This window comes from Miniopterus natalensis, chromosome 8 (genome assembly GCF_054644295.1).
Source record: "Miniopterus natalensis isolate mMinNat1 chromosome 8, mMinNat1.hap1, whole genome shotgun sequence".
NCBI lineage: Eukaryota > Metazoa > Chordata > Mammalia > Chiroptera > Miniopteridae > Miniopterus > Miniopterus natalensis.
Window position 1 is genome coordinate 1,738,466 of NC_142088.1, and position 14,880 is coordinate 1,753,345.

Below are 14,880 nucleotides of genomic sequence, written 5' to 3' on the forward strand. Positions count from 1 at the left end.
CCCGAGTAAGTTAAAAGCCACACCGGGCACGTATCTGAGGAAACCAAGCAGCACTGTCAAAGCTGTCACTCAATTTGGAGACTACCTTCCCTGCATTTGCAGTCTCACGTGGCACCTCTGAGAAGCAAGAGAAACGTGACCTCAGCCATGGGGGTGAGCACTGATTGGAGGCGACGCCAGACAACACCCATGGTGACCACACCATGCGGCAGGACCCATGAGGAGACAGGACAGGTGGCATGCGGCGTGACTGTTAATGGCCAGTGATGACTGCGCCCGCTCTAACACACAGGGAGGTGAGTCAGTGCCGACCACAGGTGACAGGGTCCCAGGGAGAACCGGGACTTACCCAGGGTCCCGTCCCCCGTTGCCTTGAGGGTGTTTAACTCCTCTTTTGTCATCTTGGTAGAACCTTGGCATCCGACGTTATTGAGAGTGTCTGAAGTCTCCCCATTGGTGGCTGTTTCTGAATTTAGGATTATTCCGTGTTTCTGGAACAAAAATAGGCTCATCGTAACACTCGCTGCATGATGTCTGGTTAAACTCTGTTTTATTTGTAATAATTAAAAAGAAGCTAATTTCCCCGAAGTCGAGGAAAATTACAGAGTCAAGAAGAGCTGGGTGCCACCCTCGTGACTGTTCTGTGGACACACACCGGGCAGCTCCTGCGAGGGCTCGACCCTCCGCAGGCTCCCACCCGTGTCCTGATGCGCTGGTGACCGGGACCCTCAGCAGGAGCCCTTTACACTGGGGGTGACGCCCCACGAGAAGCAAGGAGCAAGTCACGGCAAAGTGACCCTGACCTTTAAAACCCCGGCTGCATTCTTTAAAAGAGACACAGAGTAAAAGGAAGAAAGACGTAGGAGTCAGCGGCGGAAACGTAGCCAAGGAGGATTCGGAAGCGGCTACAATGTATTCAGAAGGCGCCGCACACCCTGGGCTCACTTCACTCATCTCTCTGGTGTCAGCTAGCCCCGGATCTGACAGACCGACAGAGCTACAAGCAGCGACACAAAGGGAGCTGAGGCCGGCGCGCACACGCTCACACGCTCACTCACACGCACGCACACACTCACACACGCACACGCGCACACTCGTTCCTGAGCGTCCCCGACCTCGCGGTGGCCTCGGGATTTCCTTTCGGCACTGTTCTCTGGCTCGTACCTTTAACTCCTCCTTCAGCGCCACCGCTTCCTCTCTGAGGTCGTCGCGCTCGCTCCTGATGGAGTCGAGGAACTCCTTCTGCCTCTCTAAGGCCTAGCGGTGCGGTGAGCGGGAGAGAAAGGCACGCGGTGAGCGGGGGAGAGGCGCGCGGTGAGCGGGCGGCTCCACCGGGACGCGCCCACGGTCGCCCGGGCAGCATGGGCTCGCCGCACAAACAAGCTCACGACAGCCGAGAAAGGCCGCCGGCCATGCTCCTGAGAGACGCCACCCATGGAAGGACGGGGGGAAGGGGCCGGGGCGGGGACAGGACTGCATTTGCTTCGGGCTCCAGCATGGTCTGGGTTTCACAGCCGCCAGAGATGTAAGGGAGGCCACGTGCCCTTTAAATGAGGCATAAAGCCCTGGCCGGCTGGCTCAGTGGTTAGAGCATTGGCCTGAGGACTGAAGGGTCCTGGGTTTGATTCCCAGTCAAGGGCATGTACCCCAGTTGCAGACTCGATCCCCAGCCCCAGTTGGGCGCATGTGGGAGGCAATCAATTGGTCTCTGTCGCTGTCTCTCTCTGTCTCTATGTCTCCATCTGTCTGTCTGTCTGTCTCTCTCTCTGTCTCTGTCTCTCTGTCTCTCTGTCTCTGTTTCTCTGTCTCTGTCTCTCTGTCTCTGTCTCTCTCTGTCTCTGTTTCTCTGTCTCTGTCTCTCTGTCTCTGTCTCTCTATCTGTCTCTGTCTCTCTATCTGTCTCTGTCTCTCTCTCTCTGTCTCTGTCACTCTGTCTCTCTGTCTCTGTCTCTCTCTGTCTCTCTATCTGTCTCTGTCTCTCTCTCTCTGTCTCTGTCACTCTGTCTCTCTCTCTGTCTCTGTCTCTCTCTGTCTCTCTATCTGTCTCTGTCTCTATCTCTCTGTCTCTGTCACTCTGTCTCTCTCTCTGTCTCTGTCTCTCTCTGTCTCTGTCTCTCTCTCTGTCTCTCCCTCCCTTCCACTCTCTCTGAAAAGCAATAGAAAAAACACCCCTGGGTGAGGATTAAAAAAAGAGGCACAAGAAGCGCTGAGGAATCCCAGTGACAAGCACAGGGTGTCCCCAAAATGCACACACACTTTAGCAGCTGACAACTCACTTAGTTTTCACTCCTTTCAGGTTTAACTGAGCTGAAATAGTGGGTGAAGCCAGACTAAGCTCTGAACAAAGGAAATTCATCCTAAAGGGCCACTAGACTTTTTTTTTTTTATGGGGACATATAAAAGCTAAAGTTTACGGTACAAAACCGGCAACAGCAGATGCATTGAGGGCGCACAAGCACCCAACGAAATGGTCCTTGACATTTGCGATTCCATCGCTTCCCGCTATCAGCAGGGCCTGGGCCAGAACAGCCATTGGTTTGAAAAGAGGCGTTGACAAAAAAAAAAAAAATTATTCATGTCTGTAGATTCTTTTAAATTTTGAAAATGAGCTGTGTGTTAATAAACACTGACTTTATAATCATTCAAAGTGTGTAAAGGTTTTTGGGGACACCCTGTATCTTAGCAATTTAGACTATTTTTCTACCTGGATTCCCAGCAACTGTGGGCAGAGACAAACACACGCATGCACACACGTGCACAAGCACAGGCGCCGAGTACATGCGGCCGAGCCATGAGTGGAGACGTGTAAATGCTCTGATGACGCTCGAGCATCTGGGGACTGTGGCCAGAGCTCCGTGGTCTGAAGGGCCGCCACGTTCTGGGAGCCAGTGTCAGGAAGCACAGCAGGTAGGGTGAGGGTTCCCTTTCTCCCCCCATCACACCTACGGGCAGGTGGCTGCCTGCTCTGTCCTTGGGGAGGGAGAGGGTCTGAGAACCTCTGGGGAGATTTCAAGCTGGGGCTACGTGGGGCACAGCACCTGCCACCTCGCAGCTGCCTCAAACCCCTCGAGAAAAAGCCCCGGCGGGACGGGCAGGGAAATGTGCACATCAGAGCTGCCCGAGGTCCCTCTCCTCGGGACTGGAGAGGCTGCCAGTCCCTGGCCGCTCGGGGCAGCAGAGCCCGGCTCATCCTGCCAACGCCGCTCTCCACGCGGAAGCCCGTTTCCAGTTTGGGGCTACTATCAATTGGGGTGAGCTCGAGTTTTCGCCGCATGACTGAGCTTGCGTCCCACGGGGCTGCATGCGTACCCCTCCACGCGCACACCAAGGATCCCGCAACAACACGCTGGCCAGGCACACGGCCCGTTGGAACAGATTTTCAAAGACCGGAGAGCCTACCCCTATCTTTTTGTCTTTCCACTCTATCGTTTCCTGAAGGTCAGAAATCTCCCTGATATAACTCGCCTGCTTCTGCTGCAACTGTCGGATTTCCTGAGGGACAGGAACAGATAAGAAGAGAGCAGATAAGGTTAGACAGGAAGAGAGCCCAGCGCAGACCTGCGGAGAGGAGGGTGTCCCGCAGCCGGGCACAGGGAGGCGAAGCCCCTTCCCACTGATCCCAGCTCACTCTCGGAGGCCACACCTTCCCCGGGCCCTGCTCCCAGTGTCCCAAAGTGCAGGAAGAAACCCGTGGGGGGGGTTCGGAATGAGGCACTGAAGTTCTGACCAAGTTAAAAAGGTGAACATCAACCCTGGATGGTTCCTGTGGCCACTGTAACAAAGTAGCTGTAACCACTCAGTGGCTTCAAATGTATTGGAACCGGGCTGCAGCTCAGAGCCCAAATGAGTCTCCCCGGCTGAGAGCAGGGGTGGGCCAGGCTGGGATCTTTCCAGGAGGCTCCAGGGGAGAATCCATTCCCCCCCTCCTTTTAGCTTTCAGAGGCGCTAATTCCTTGGCTCAGGGCCCCTCCTCATGTCGCTCTGACATCTGCTTCCACTGTCACATCCCCGACTTCTGCCTTTGACTTTCCCGCCTCCCCCCTGTAAGGGCCCCGTAACAGACCAGGCCTCCCCGGAAACCCTAGGATAACTCCCATCACGAGGTCCCCTCTGCAGTGGAAGGTGCTATTTTCACAGGTCCCAGGATTAGGATGCAGACATTATTCCATCTGCCCACCTCCCCAAACTAACACACAACTGCCCGAGAATGGGAATCTTCACCACTGAAAGGAACAGGACTCCTTAAGGGAGGCTCGGAGAATGAGCCCAAGCCCTTAATTTTCCAGAAAACACGCGGCTTTAGTAATGAACCAACAAAAGGCTCCTGAGTCACAAAAGAAAAGGAGGAATGAGGGGCAGCTACCCACCTGGAGCACCTCCTCACCTCCTCCCTCTGGGGAGCGGCTACCCCCCTGGAGCACCTCCTCCCTCTGGGGAGCAGCTACCCACCTGGAGCATCTCCTCCCTCTGCTGCAGGGCGGCTTTCACCTCCGCGAACTGGAACTGCAGCAGGCTGTGTGCGTGCTTCTCCCGCTCAAATTCCTGTGGACCAACAGGGAGCAGGGCATCAGGTGGGGGGATAGTGTTTTCCCACTGTTCAAGGTCACGCTCCCATGATTTACCTCTGCCTCCGAGCGAATGACCTATGACCCTGTCAGCGCAGCATCCGAGGCCTTTTTAACACTAGAACACATTTCCCTGCACTTTCTAGAAGATGCCCTGTGGTTTACTATAAAATTAGAGTTGATGGAGCTGACAGTGTTTCCTGGTTCCTCTCTAGGTGGGCGATGCCCCAGGAAGGGTCCCCATCAGGGTGTCTGCTGTGTCCACTGAGCCAAGTGAGGATGTAGTTTTGCAAAGGATTTAGACTAAAATTATCCCTGATTCTGAAATATGACAAGGAATCACGAGACTGGTCTGCTGTTGTTAACTTGGACATACGCCCGTGCTGTGTGCGGATGTCCTAACTAACATGCTAACTCCAGCGCTTTTCAACAGAAGCCCAAATGAGACTCTCCTCTCCTCTGAGCTTAATGGAGACATTTAATTCTTAAATTGAGTGATTGTGTCTCTTCCCAATCAGCAGAACATGAATGAATATAATTTTCTTAAAGTCTGTGATCCTTGCAACGATTTCTCTATGGTGTTAGAGACGACAAAATGAAAACCAGGAAACGTGCATGAACAGGAAGATCTGGAGGACCCAACACGCCTTACCCAGCACGCTGGTTCCCTCGTAGGCACATGTCCCACTAAGACCACCTCTAGTTTACCTATTGCAATTTGCATGTCAGTATTTCAAGTCCCTCAGCAAAGAGCATGGTGTTCTCAGATGTCTGGGCTTCCTAGGCAGGTGGAGAATCGTTGTTTAACCACACACGCACACGCACACACGCACACACACATGCACACACGCGCACGTGCACATGCACACACATGCACACAGCGCACACATGGACATACACGCACACACGCACGCACACACACGCACACGCACGCACTGCCTGGCCAGTGTGGCTCAGTGGTTGAGCGTTGACCCACAAACCAGGAGGTCACTGGTTGGATTCCTGGTCAGGGCACACGCCCGGGTTGCGGGCTCGATCTCCAGTAGGGGGCGTGCAGGAGGCAGCTGATCTGATTCTCTCTCATTGATGTTTCTTTCCCTCTCCCTTCCTCTCTCTCTCTAATAAAATAAATAAATAAATAAAGAGAAAAACACACACATGCATTGAAAACTAAAAAAAAAATAAAATTATTAAAAATAAAAGCTCAGACCTTCACAGAACCCGGGAACCCCACCGCCACAGCCCACATCCGCCCGCGCCCCGCCCCGCTGAGGCTCGCCTTGCTCTTCTCCTCGCACTGCCGCCGGGCCTCGGCCAGCTGCTCCTCGAGCTCCAGCAGCGCGTCTTTGAGGGTGTCCACCTGGTACATGTAGTTCATCTTCTCATTGTCCAGCTGGGCGTTGGACACCATCGCCTTCTTGTACTTCTCCTCCGCCTCCGCCAGCGAGTCCTGGAGACCGGGCCACGGCGTGGAAATTGCGGTAAGAAAGTGAATGCGAGGCCTCACTTGGCGCTCCCCAAACCCGACAACCCGGCCCCGAACTTAGGCTTCGTTCCTCAGAACACAGGAATCAAAACAGGAGATGGGCAATTTCAAACACGCAGAAATTCCTCCTTCTCAATGTGATCAAATTCTCGTCCCTCCGAAAGTTAGCTATTAACCGTGCCCGGGGATGGATGTGATTTACAGTCATGGGACATGGGCGACACCGATGGGAAAGGGCTGGTCACAGGACTCGAGTCCTGACTCCGTGAGTCAGGAGCCGCTCGTAGTGGGTTAGGCTGTTAGACAGGTTTCTGAAGGGATCACTCAAGGTACGCGGCCGGAACTGGGGACAGGCCCGTGTGATGGCCCAGAGAAGCAAACCCTTGTCACCAGCTGCCAGGGATCCCTGTCTGGGCCTATGAACCAGGAAAGGATGAAGCGGGATTTCAGATTCTCAACCCGCAGGAAAATTGAACAAGGTGCACAGGCCTCCGTGGGTGGGCCTGCTTGGGCAGGTGTCCCGGGTGCAACTGGGAGCCTTCCGGGGACCAGTGCTGGTCTCACCTGCACTGGTGGGCAATGATTTTGGGTGGGACCAGGGATTCCTGGGCAGCCTCACTGGTTTCTTTTTCATAGGAGTTAAAAGCCAGGATCTTAATTTTTCCTCTTTTTAAAAAGAGGTGACAAATATGAAAGCGATTAGCCATGCAATTTGTCACCTGCCGCGGTGCCCCTCTGATACTAAACTCAGACTACTTGGGGGCAGACTTTCTGGGGAGCTGGGGGAAGTGACCGGTGTACCATCGACTGCTAGAGCGTGGTCTGCCACAGCTGCCAAGAAAGACAGGGCACAGCCCGACTGTCCCCCTCACCGTCACAGAATGGCAGCTAAGTGTCCTGGTCGGCACAGCGCAGTGACTCCACACCCTCAGAGTGGGGAGTGTTTATTCAAATAAACCCAACACCAGCTGCATTCAGACACTGCCCCAGTCGCTACAATGTTGCAACATGCAAGTAACTAGAAGCCTGGCGGTGGGGCTGCCTTACGGCCGACGGCAGACATCTGGAGATGCAGGTGGCGTGAGGCACTGGCTGGATGGAACTGCCATGGACAGCAAAGAAAACCAAAAACCCTTATTCAGCCTGGCAGCTCCTGGTTTTCAGCCGGGGGAGGGAGGCTGCGGGAGGTCGGATGTGCATCGGGAAATGTGTTAGTAGCTTTTTCTCTCAATTCGAAGGCTGCACCGTGACACGCGCCTGCACACACGCCACGCGCGCACGCCACGCACGCAGCTCTCCCCGGCTGGAGCCTGGGGCGTCCGCAGGGTTAGCACGCACCCCAAACGCCTTCGTTAGGGTTTCTCGGTTAGGCTGGGTTAATGTGGCGAGCCCACGCTCCGTGCACCGGTACCTTCATCTCTTTGAGCCCCTGCATGTATTTGCCTTCCACATCCTGAATCTGGTCCTTTAACTCACTGAGCTCCTGGGGGTGGCAAGAAAGGGAGGTGATGTCGAGGGAGAAGGGGACAAGGCCACCAAGGCAGAGGCGGGTCTCGGGATCGCCCCGCTTCTGCAGGGCCTCCCTTAACGGCCTGAGCAGTGACTTCCTTCCTCTTATTTTAAGTGTCAGAGAAAAATAAATGTCCATGTTACAAAGATTAACATTTAGGTGTATCTCATGATATTTTCACGATTTTGTAAAATTGAGGTGCCTCTCATGATATTTTTGCACAGTTTTATAAAACAGGCAAGAGAGCTGCGGGAAATGAAACAAGAAGTATGACTCGTGCTAAGGGTTCATTCGAGCTGCTCGTGCACCCTGCACCCCGGATCCCGGAGCTCCTGGGCCCCTCTGCTCGTCCCCTTCACCGCCACAGCCCTGGCGCCTGCAGGAGCCAGATGCTCCATAAACAAATGATGCTGAACGAATGAACGGAGCTCACAGCCTAGGAGCAGAGGCAGGTCCGACTGCAGCACACGGCAAATGCTACATCGATGGGGTTCAGGGACACACAGAGCTGCAGCCGGCCCAGGGATGGCATGCGGCCGCTTTAGGAGGAGCAGTTAAACATTGTTCTTATAACGCGCGGGCGTCGGGAGGCGCCTTCCAGGGAACCTGGCCCACCCCCTGATGCTCAAATCTCTTCTCTCGCCTCCTTGCAGTTCCGACGGCGCCCTTGGCAGCTGCTTCTGTGCTGACCAGTTTTAATAATTAGAAAGAGCTTCTGTGGATGAGGCCGAATTTGATGCCCAAAGCTCCTCCCTCTGCTCTCCGGGGGCCACACCTTCTAGAATCTTAACCTTCCCTTTGCCTGGCCTCCTCTGGACGCAGGTACTTGAGCAACAGCACTGCTTTTCTGTCTCAGCCAGTGTCGAGGATCCCACAGAATAACATCCACATTCCAGGGAGAAGGCAAACCCACCCAGACGCCCGGTGAGGCCCACTGAGCGTGAGGACAGAGGGAGTGAAGGACAGATGTGTGCAGAGGACAGGCGGACAGAGTGGCCCAGCACCTCCATGTGGCATGGTGAGTGCTGGTGCAGGTGTGTCCCAGGGCTGAGGGGGCACAGGGCCCACGGGCAGGGCAATCAGGGAAGCCTTCCTGGGGGAGACCACATCTGAGCTGGGTCTTGGTGTTACTAGAACGCCTGTTTGTGGGAGGCAGGGGAGATGGTACTGAGAAGAAAGATCTGGCACTTTAGGAATTAAATCTTTCTTTTTCCTTGAAGATGGGTTTTAATAAAGGGTCATAAGTAGGTAGCTTTACCTTGATTTCCCTAATGGATGCCTCGGTGTCAACGGAGACGGAGGTGTCCCCACTTCCCCTCCGGGAGGAGGTGCCGCCCAACGAGGCCAGTGTGGCTGCCGACAGGCCGGGCAGGTTTCGCGGCCCCTAGAGTGTGGCAGGGATCAAACGCAATTTTAGACAAAACCAAAGCTACCTGCACGTCTGCTATGATGGCCCCTTCCCTCGAATTCAGTTTCCCACCGGGAGCATCTCCCGTGGGCTTGCGGAAAACACTAAAGACAGGCTCACAGTGAGGGCCCGTGGGTGCTGGGGAACCTGCCTGGATTCACCTCCCGCCCCACGGCCGGGCCGCGGTCAACTCCTTCGCACACACCGGGAGTGACCCCGGGGACCCCCCGCAGGCTGTGAGGTTGGTTAGCGGCCACACAGGGTCCTGTTCACTCCCTGGGGAAGGTCTTTATTAAACATCAAGCAACACATTTTTTTTTGTTCATTTTGCCCATAAATTCTGGGACCCACTGGGTTCACCAATGACATAGCTTAAAGGTGGAAATTCCTCACCTTCTCGGCGAAATCCTTCTCTGGTCTCTCTTCAACCTGGAGAGGAAAACACACAAATGTGAAATGTGAGCACTGACTGGAGAATCGGGGGGCGGGGCGGGGTGGTGATGAGACGACGCCACAGCTGCTTTTGGAGTTTAAAAACCGCTTTGCCCCCGAGACCCTCTGATACGCCTGTGCCAGGCGGTGTGGACACAGGTGGCCCGCCCACAGAGGCTTAGAGAGCCCGCTGACGGCCACCGGCCACCGGCCACCGGCCACCGTGAGGCTCCACAACCTTTACAGTTTCCACAGGAACCGAGCGACGTCGGGACGAGACGCGGACGGCAGACGGGAGCACCTCGAGGAACCTGCTCGCAGGCCGACTTTCAGGTTCCTGCGTGCTGGGCAGTGTCTCCACGCAGGAGGGGGCCACGCCCCACACCTGTCTACGCTCCCCTGGACCAGACGGCGAGGACGCCACGGGGCCTGGGGGCTGGAGGTGTGACCGCAGGCGTTCATTTCCACCCTCACGGAGCTGGCCTCGGAGGTGGGAGAAAGCGGCGAGCCAACCGTAACCTTCCTACTTGCCACGAGTGACTGAGCACGCGCACCTTCGGGTTCAAACACCCGGGGATGGGCGCCGGAGGGGGCGCTGGGGGCTGAAGGTACAGGGGACCTTGCCGGGTGAGAAGCGGGACCCCAAGCATCTGGCTTTTCTCATCTTTGCTGTTTGGACGTGTCTCTGAGGCATGTCGCAGTCTCGGTGGGACCGGAGCAGACACGAGGCTGCACCAACAGCCACCCAGGGCCAACTCTAGGGGACCCAGGACTGGGTGGCGCTGGCAGTGGCCCTACTTCTTTCTCTCATCAGTGTCCAAAAACGACGACTTCCTTTCTTTTCCTCCTTTCTCCCTCTTTGGCACGCAGAGGGCTCCTCTCCGGCCGCTGGGAAGGTCGCGGAGGGCGGGGTAACCTGCGCTCAGCCGCGCCAAGCTCTCGGGGAACCCCTCGTCACGCTTTCCCCATCGCGCCTCCAACTCGCCCCCGGGAGCTCAGAGCTTCCCCGTGACGCCCAGGTCCACCAGGACACGCCGGCGATGCGCAGCGCCCCGAGTGGGTCCGCGGGGCAGCCTCGCCGGGGGCCCGGGCACCTCTGCACGCTCGCCCCACAGCCGGTCCGGACTGCGGGCTGAGAAACCCCAGCGCGTGAACACGCGACCCGTGACGGGCGGCGTCCAGGGGGCAGCACGCGGGAGCAGGGCAGGTGCTCAGCTCCGGTCAGGACGTTGGGGCCCTGTACAGACGCCACCTCCCACCTGTGCGCGCGGAGCAGCCGCGGTGGTCACGGGGGCCAGGACATCAGGGCGGCGACGCCCTGTACAGACGCCACCTCCCGCCTGTGCGCGGAGCAGCCGCGGCGGTGACGCGGGCCCAGCCCGGCTCGGCTCTGCCTCGCTGCACCTGCACCCTTTGCGCAGATACTGCGTTTGCGATTCAAACGCGTCGGCTGAGGAAGAACAAAGCCGAAAATCGAAGTTTTCTCTTTAATTAAAAAAAAACTTTAAAAATAGTTTTGAAAAGCCTTTGACCTGAGATATGTAATGGACTCAGAACGTGAAAACAGGGTATGTTTTCAAGGGAGGCCACGCAGGGAAAACAAAGCTCTCAAGGGAAGTTACGGCCAATCGACGTTTAACTGTTGTTGCCGACCTCCATCTGAGAGATACTGGAGTGAACGTGTTTTGTCCGCTTTCGAGTGACAAGGGACAGGTGCAGCTGCCGACCGTCCTGGGACACGGGAACCTGGAGCCCCGGGGAAAGCATGAAGCCACTGCAGGGTCCGGGGCTCCCACTAGGTGGCAGCGTGTCCAGCTGCAACCACTTTTAAGGAAGCGCCCCCTCCGTCCCCTAAAAAAAGGAACAGAGAGTAACCCAGATAGTGTGTTTAATTTTGACACAAAGCCCAGCACCTTCTCTCTGGAAATAACATACAAAGAAACTAAAGAGATGAACAGTATGGCGGCTGCTGCGTGCCATGGAGGGGGGACGTTGTGGTGGGGACAGGAGCCCAGTGAGACCAAGGACGCCCCAGCCACACCAGCGGGACCTCTGTGGACAGCGGCCACACATCTTGCAGCCTATTGCATTTATGAATCATTTTCTGAGCAACACTAAACATCTTAGGTCAGTGGGGCAACTACATAGTAACAAGTTTAGGAAGTACAAAGTGTAACAGTTACAATCTGCCGGGAGGGGTCACTTCCAGAAACTTCTGTGCGATTTTACATTGTGGCAACTCTTCCTCAAAACCAAATACTTAAACTAGCACATGAAATATTTATTAGCTCCAGCCTTCTACCAGCCTGTGAATGGGGGTGCCCTGAAGGCTTGACCACCAGCCTGGCAGGTGTAAAATGCCAGGGTTTCCGCACAGCGTCCCTAGAGATAGCATGGCTGTGAGTATGAGACCCCAGCAGGGGGGGCAGGTACGGAGGACTCTTCCTCATGGTGTCCCCACGCCCAGCCGGCAGCCCCGGACCCCGAATGGGCAACAGGGACACAGAAACAGTGTCACTGCACCATCCCCCTCAAGAAACAAAGGGACAATAGTGGACACTGCTTAGAAAATACCCATTTTAAGGGCAATTTTCCTTCAAATACACACAGCAGTGGAGTCTACCATGTGGGAGGAAATTTTTGGTTTTAAGTCCAATAATGCTGACATTTCCCTAACTGGCTTGTCCCTGCACTCTTGCATTCATAATTCAAGACCGGTTTTCCACGGGTCCCTGCCCCCCCCTTCATACAACATAAAACGCGAGTCACTACAGACTTTGTTTCCCTGGGCCAGACGGGCCAGAGATGCGGCTCCTCCAAGTCCCTCTGAACTCGCAGAGGTGACAAGGAGCTGGGCTGCCCCCGGGATGTTCCTGAGGCGGATCCGGGGCCTGGGAGGCACAGGGGGCCTGGCTCCAGCAGGCGAGGCCCCTGCTCGGGTCGGCTCCAGGCCTGGCTGTCAGACCTGATCCAGCTCTCGGAGGCTCCCCGCACCCCTCCCCAGGAGCCCACGATGCCGAGTTTTCTACGGCACGTGCCCGTTTGCTGAGTGTCGTCTCCCCCACTGCGCATCCCCGAGGGCAGGCTCCCCACTGCAGCCTGGTGCTAGAACAGTCTAGGTGCTCACTAAACTGCGGCCGAATGAACGAGCCGCAGCTTCTCGGGGGAAGATCCTGGGCTTGGAGGACAGGACAGAGCTCATTTAAGAGCAGGGAAACGAGAACGAAGGCAGACCGTTAACTTTCACGGACAATGACAATGCCCATTCCTAGTAGTTCCAGGGCTTCATTCACACACAGTCGAAGTGTGAAAACTCAGGAGGCAGCCCAGCTGGGCGCGGCTCGCCCTGCAGGTGGGCAGGTGTGCTGACCTCTGTCGGCAGGAATCCAGTTCCAGATACTGCCCTTCGGTCATTTAGCGACATCCGTAAAAAGCACATTTGCCAGATTTTAAAAACAGAAGTTACGTGATATCGAATAGCTGTATCTCACTCCTCCTGCGGGGGGGGGGGGCTGGCGAGGGATGTGTGCCCCGCCTGGAGGGATGTGTGCCCCGCCTGGAGGGATGTGTGCCCCGCCTGGAGGGATGTGTGCCCCGCCTGGAGGGATGTGCGCCCGGCCCGGAGGGATGTGCGCCCGGCCCGGAGGGATGAGCACCTGGCTTTAACCAAGTTCAGAACCTCGGTTGACCATGATGGAAGATGGGAGGAAAGATACCGACGCTGCCCAGCTTGGCTTTCCCCAGCCCAGGGTTCATCAAGGATGCGCTGCGGGCCGGTGTGGCTCTGCTCCTGCCCACTCAACGCCCCCTCCCCTGGTCACTGCCAGTCCCCCACCCCCAGGTGGCCCTGGGGCAAAACTTCCCTGCAAACCCCTTCTTGCTCAGAGGTTGCGTAGCAGCCTCGTACAAAGCACCCGATGAGGTGACGCTGCCTAATAGTCCAAAGACTCTGGAAACACGTAATAAGGAGACTCAAAGGACAGGGCCTGGATGGTAGGGTCATCCACGCCGAGTGACCAACAGGAGTGCAGCCTGAGGCCTCACACACTGAAGAAGCTGAGAGTCTGGGGCTGGTGGGTGAGCAGGAGGGGTGCCAGGGCACCCACGGGCCTGCACCTCCTTTTTAAAACCGCCAGGTCGAATAACAAGTCCAACAAAATGGTAAAAGTTCAATCCTTCAATTTTTAAATCATAAAACAACACGCCGACGCACATGCTACACTCCCCCCACTGTCCCAAGTCCCCTCCTCCCAGCAAGACCCCCTCTCCCAGCTCCCTCAACAGCCCCTTCCGTACACGGCCCTTTAGAAACTGCGATGCAAACCCCGTGTCACTGAACGGTGACGCTCTAAATCGCGCAGCCTTTCCCCCGCTGTGTTTGCACTTAGACCCAACAGGTCACGGAGCAGCCTGGCCCCCCCCTCCCGCGCCCAGGCTTGTGGAGGGGGCCGGGGGACAGACAGGTGAGGGAGGGCAGAAGGCAGCGGACAGACAGGCTCACTCACCACTGGGCTGGCCCGCGCCGAGCTGGCTCTGGAGGAGGCGCGGGAGCTGGAGTTGAGGTGGCCGCTGTGCTCCGAGGGCTGTCGCACAGCCCGGGGCCGCAGGCAGACAGAGAGAGAGGGACAGAGTTAGCAGAGAGGCACCGAGGACGGGGGCCCCGCTGGCTGAGAGGCCAGCCCCGCAGCGCAGAGGAGAGGGGTCCGTGGGCACGGAGCGCGGGCCTCCCGGGGAAGCGAACGCCCGCTGAGGATGGAAAGCGTTAATCATCACAGCAGAACACAGATGCTCGGTTAGTACGGAGAAAGGGACACAAAGTGACACAAAGCACCCGGTGAATGGAGGTGTGGAGTCACGCCTGGGGGGGCACAGAGAGCGGGCCTGCCGCTGCCCCCAGCCCCGCAGAGCGTGGTGAGCGGGCGGGCCTGGCGCTGGGCCGAGGAGACCCGCGCTTCTCACTGTCTTCCAAGCGAGAGCGCAATAGGAGGCAGCGTCCAGGCCGCAGCCGGGCGTGGCTCCTAGGCCTGCGCAGACATCCTCCGTCTGTCTGTCCCCCTGTGTAACGCCTCTCTCCCGGGAAAGGAAACACAGTAACCGATTAATCTGGAAGCCGCACCTTCTTAACTTTGTATCCATGTTTCTCCTCATTCTGGATACATTTTGTATTTTCTTGTTTTCTAAAAAGCCTTACTTTCCCCCTGAGCAAGGCAGGTGAGGGGAGAGGGGGGAGGCAGGGGTGGGGGGTTTGACGGGGGAGGTGGAGTGGGGGAGGGGAGGTGGGTTCCAGCCCCAGTTGGGATCACAGGCGTCGGGCGGGCGGGCGGGGCCGAGGAGCAGCCCTGCGGGCCTGTGGGGAACCCTTCCCGACACCCAGCACCCACTGGGACACCCGCAGGCATTATCTCCCTCGCAAATTACAGGGGCCAACGCAGCATCTCCGCTGTTATCTTAAATACCGCCTGGCACTGGCCTGTATCCC

The 14,880-nt window shown here is 56.8% G+C and overlaps 1 protein-coding gene across 5 annotated transcripts in view; it reads right to left on the reverse strand.

The window, feature by feature from the left end:
• The window catches only part of LRRFIP1 (LRR binding FLII interacting protein 1), a 94,487-nt gene that overhangs the window by 12,421 nt on the left and 67,186 nt on the right, over positions 1-14,880 (reverse strand). For 2 of the 5 annotated variants that reach the window (XM_087819487.1, XM_087819485.1), the window contains 9 exons: positions 13,907-13,984; positions 9,363-9,398; positions 8,820-8,945; positions 7,463-7,534; positions 5,845-6,015; positions 4,450-4,542; positions 3,400-3,492; positions 1,165-1,257; positions 350-491 (listed from right to left, as the gene is read on the reverse strand). In XM_087819487.1, coding sequence (XP_087675613.1) covers positions 350-491; positions 1,165-1,257; positions 3,400-3,492; positions 4,450-4,542; positions 5,845-6,015; positions 7,463-7,534; positions 8,820-8,945; positions 9,363-9,398; positions 13,907-13,984 — 904 coding nt within the window. The remainder of the gene's footprint in view (positions 1-349; positions 492-1,164; positions 1,258-3,399; positions 3,493-4,449; positions 4,543-5,844; positions 6,016-7,462; positions 7,535-8,819; positions 8,946-9,362; positions 9,399-13,906; positions 13,985-14,880) is intronic. The other 3 variants (XM_087819488.1, XM_087819489.1, XM_087819486.1) reach the window with 2 other exon arrangements.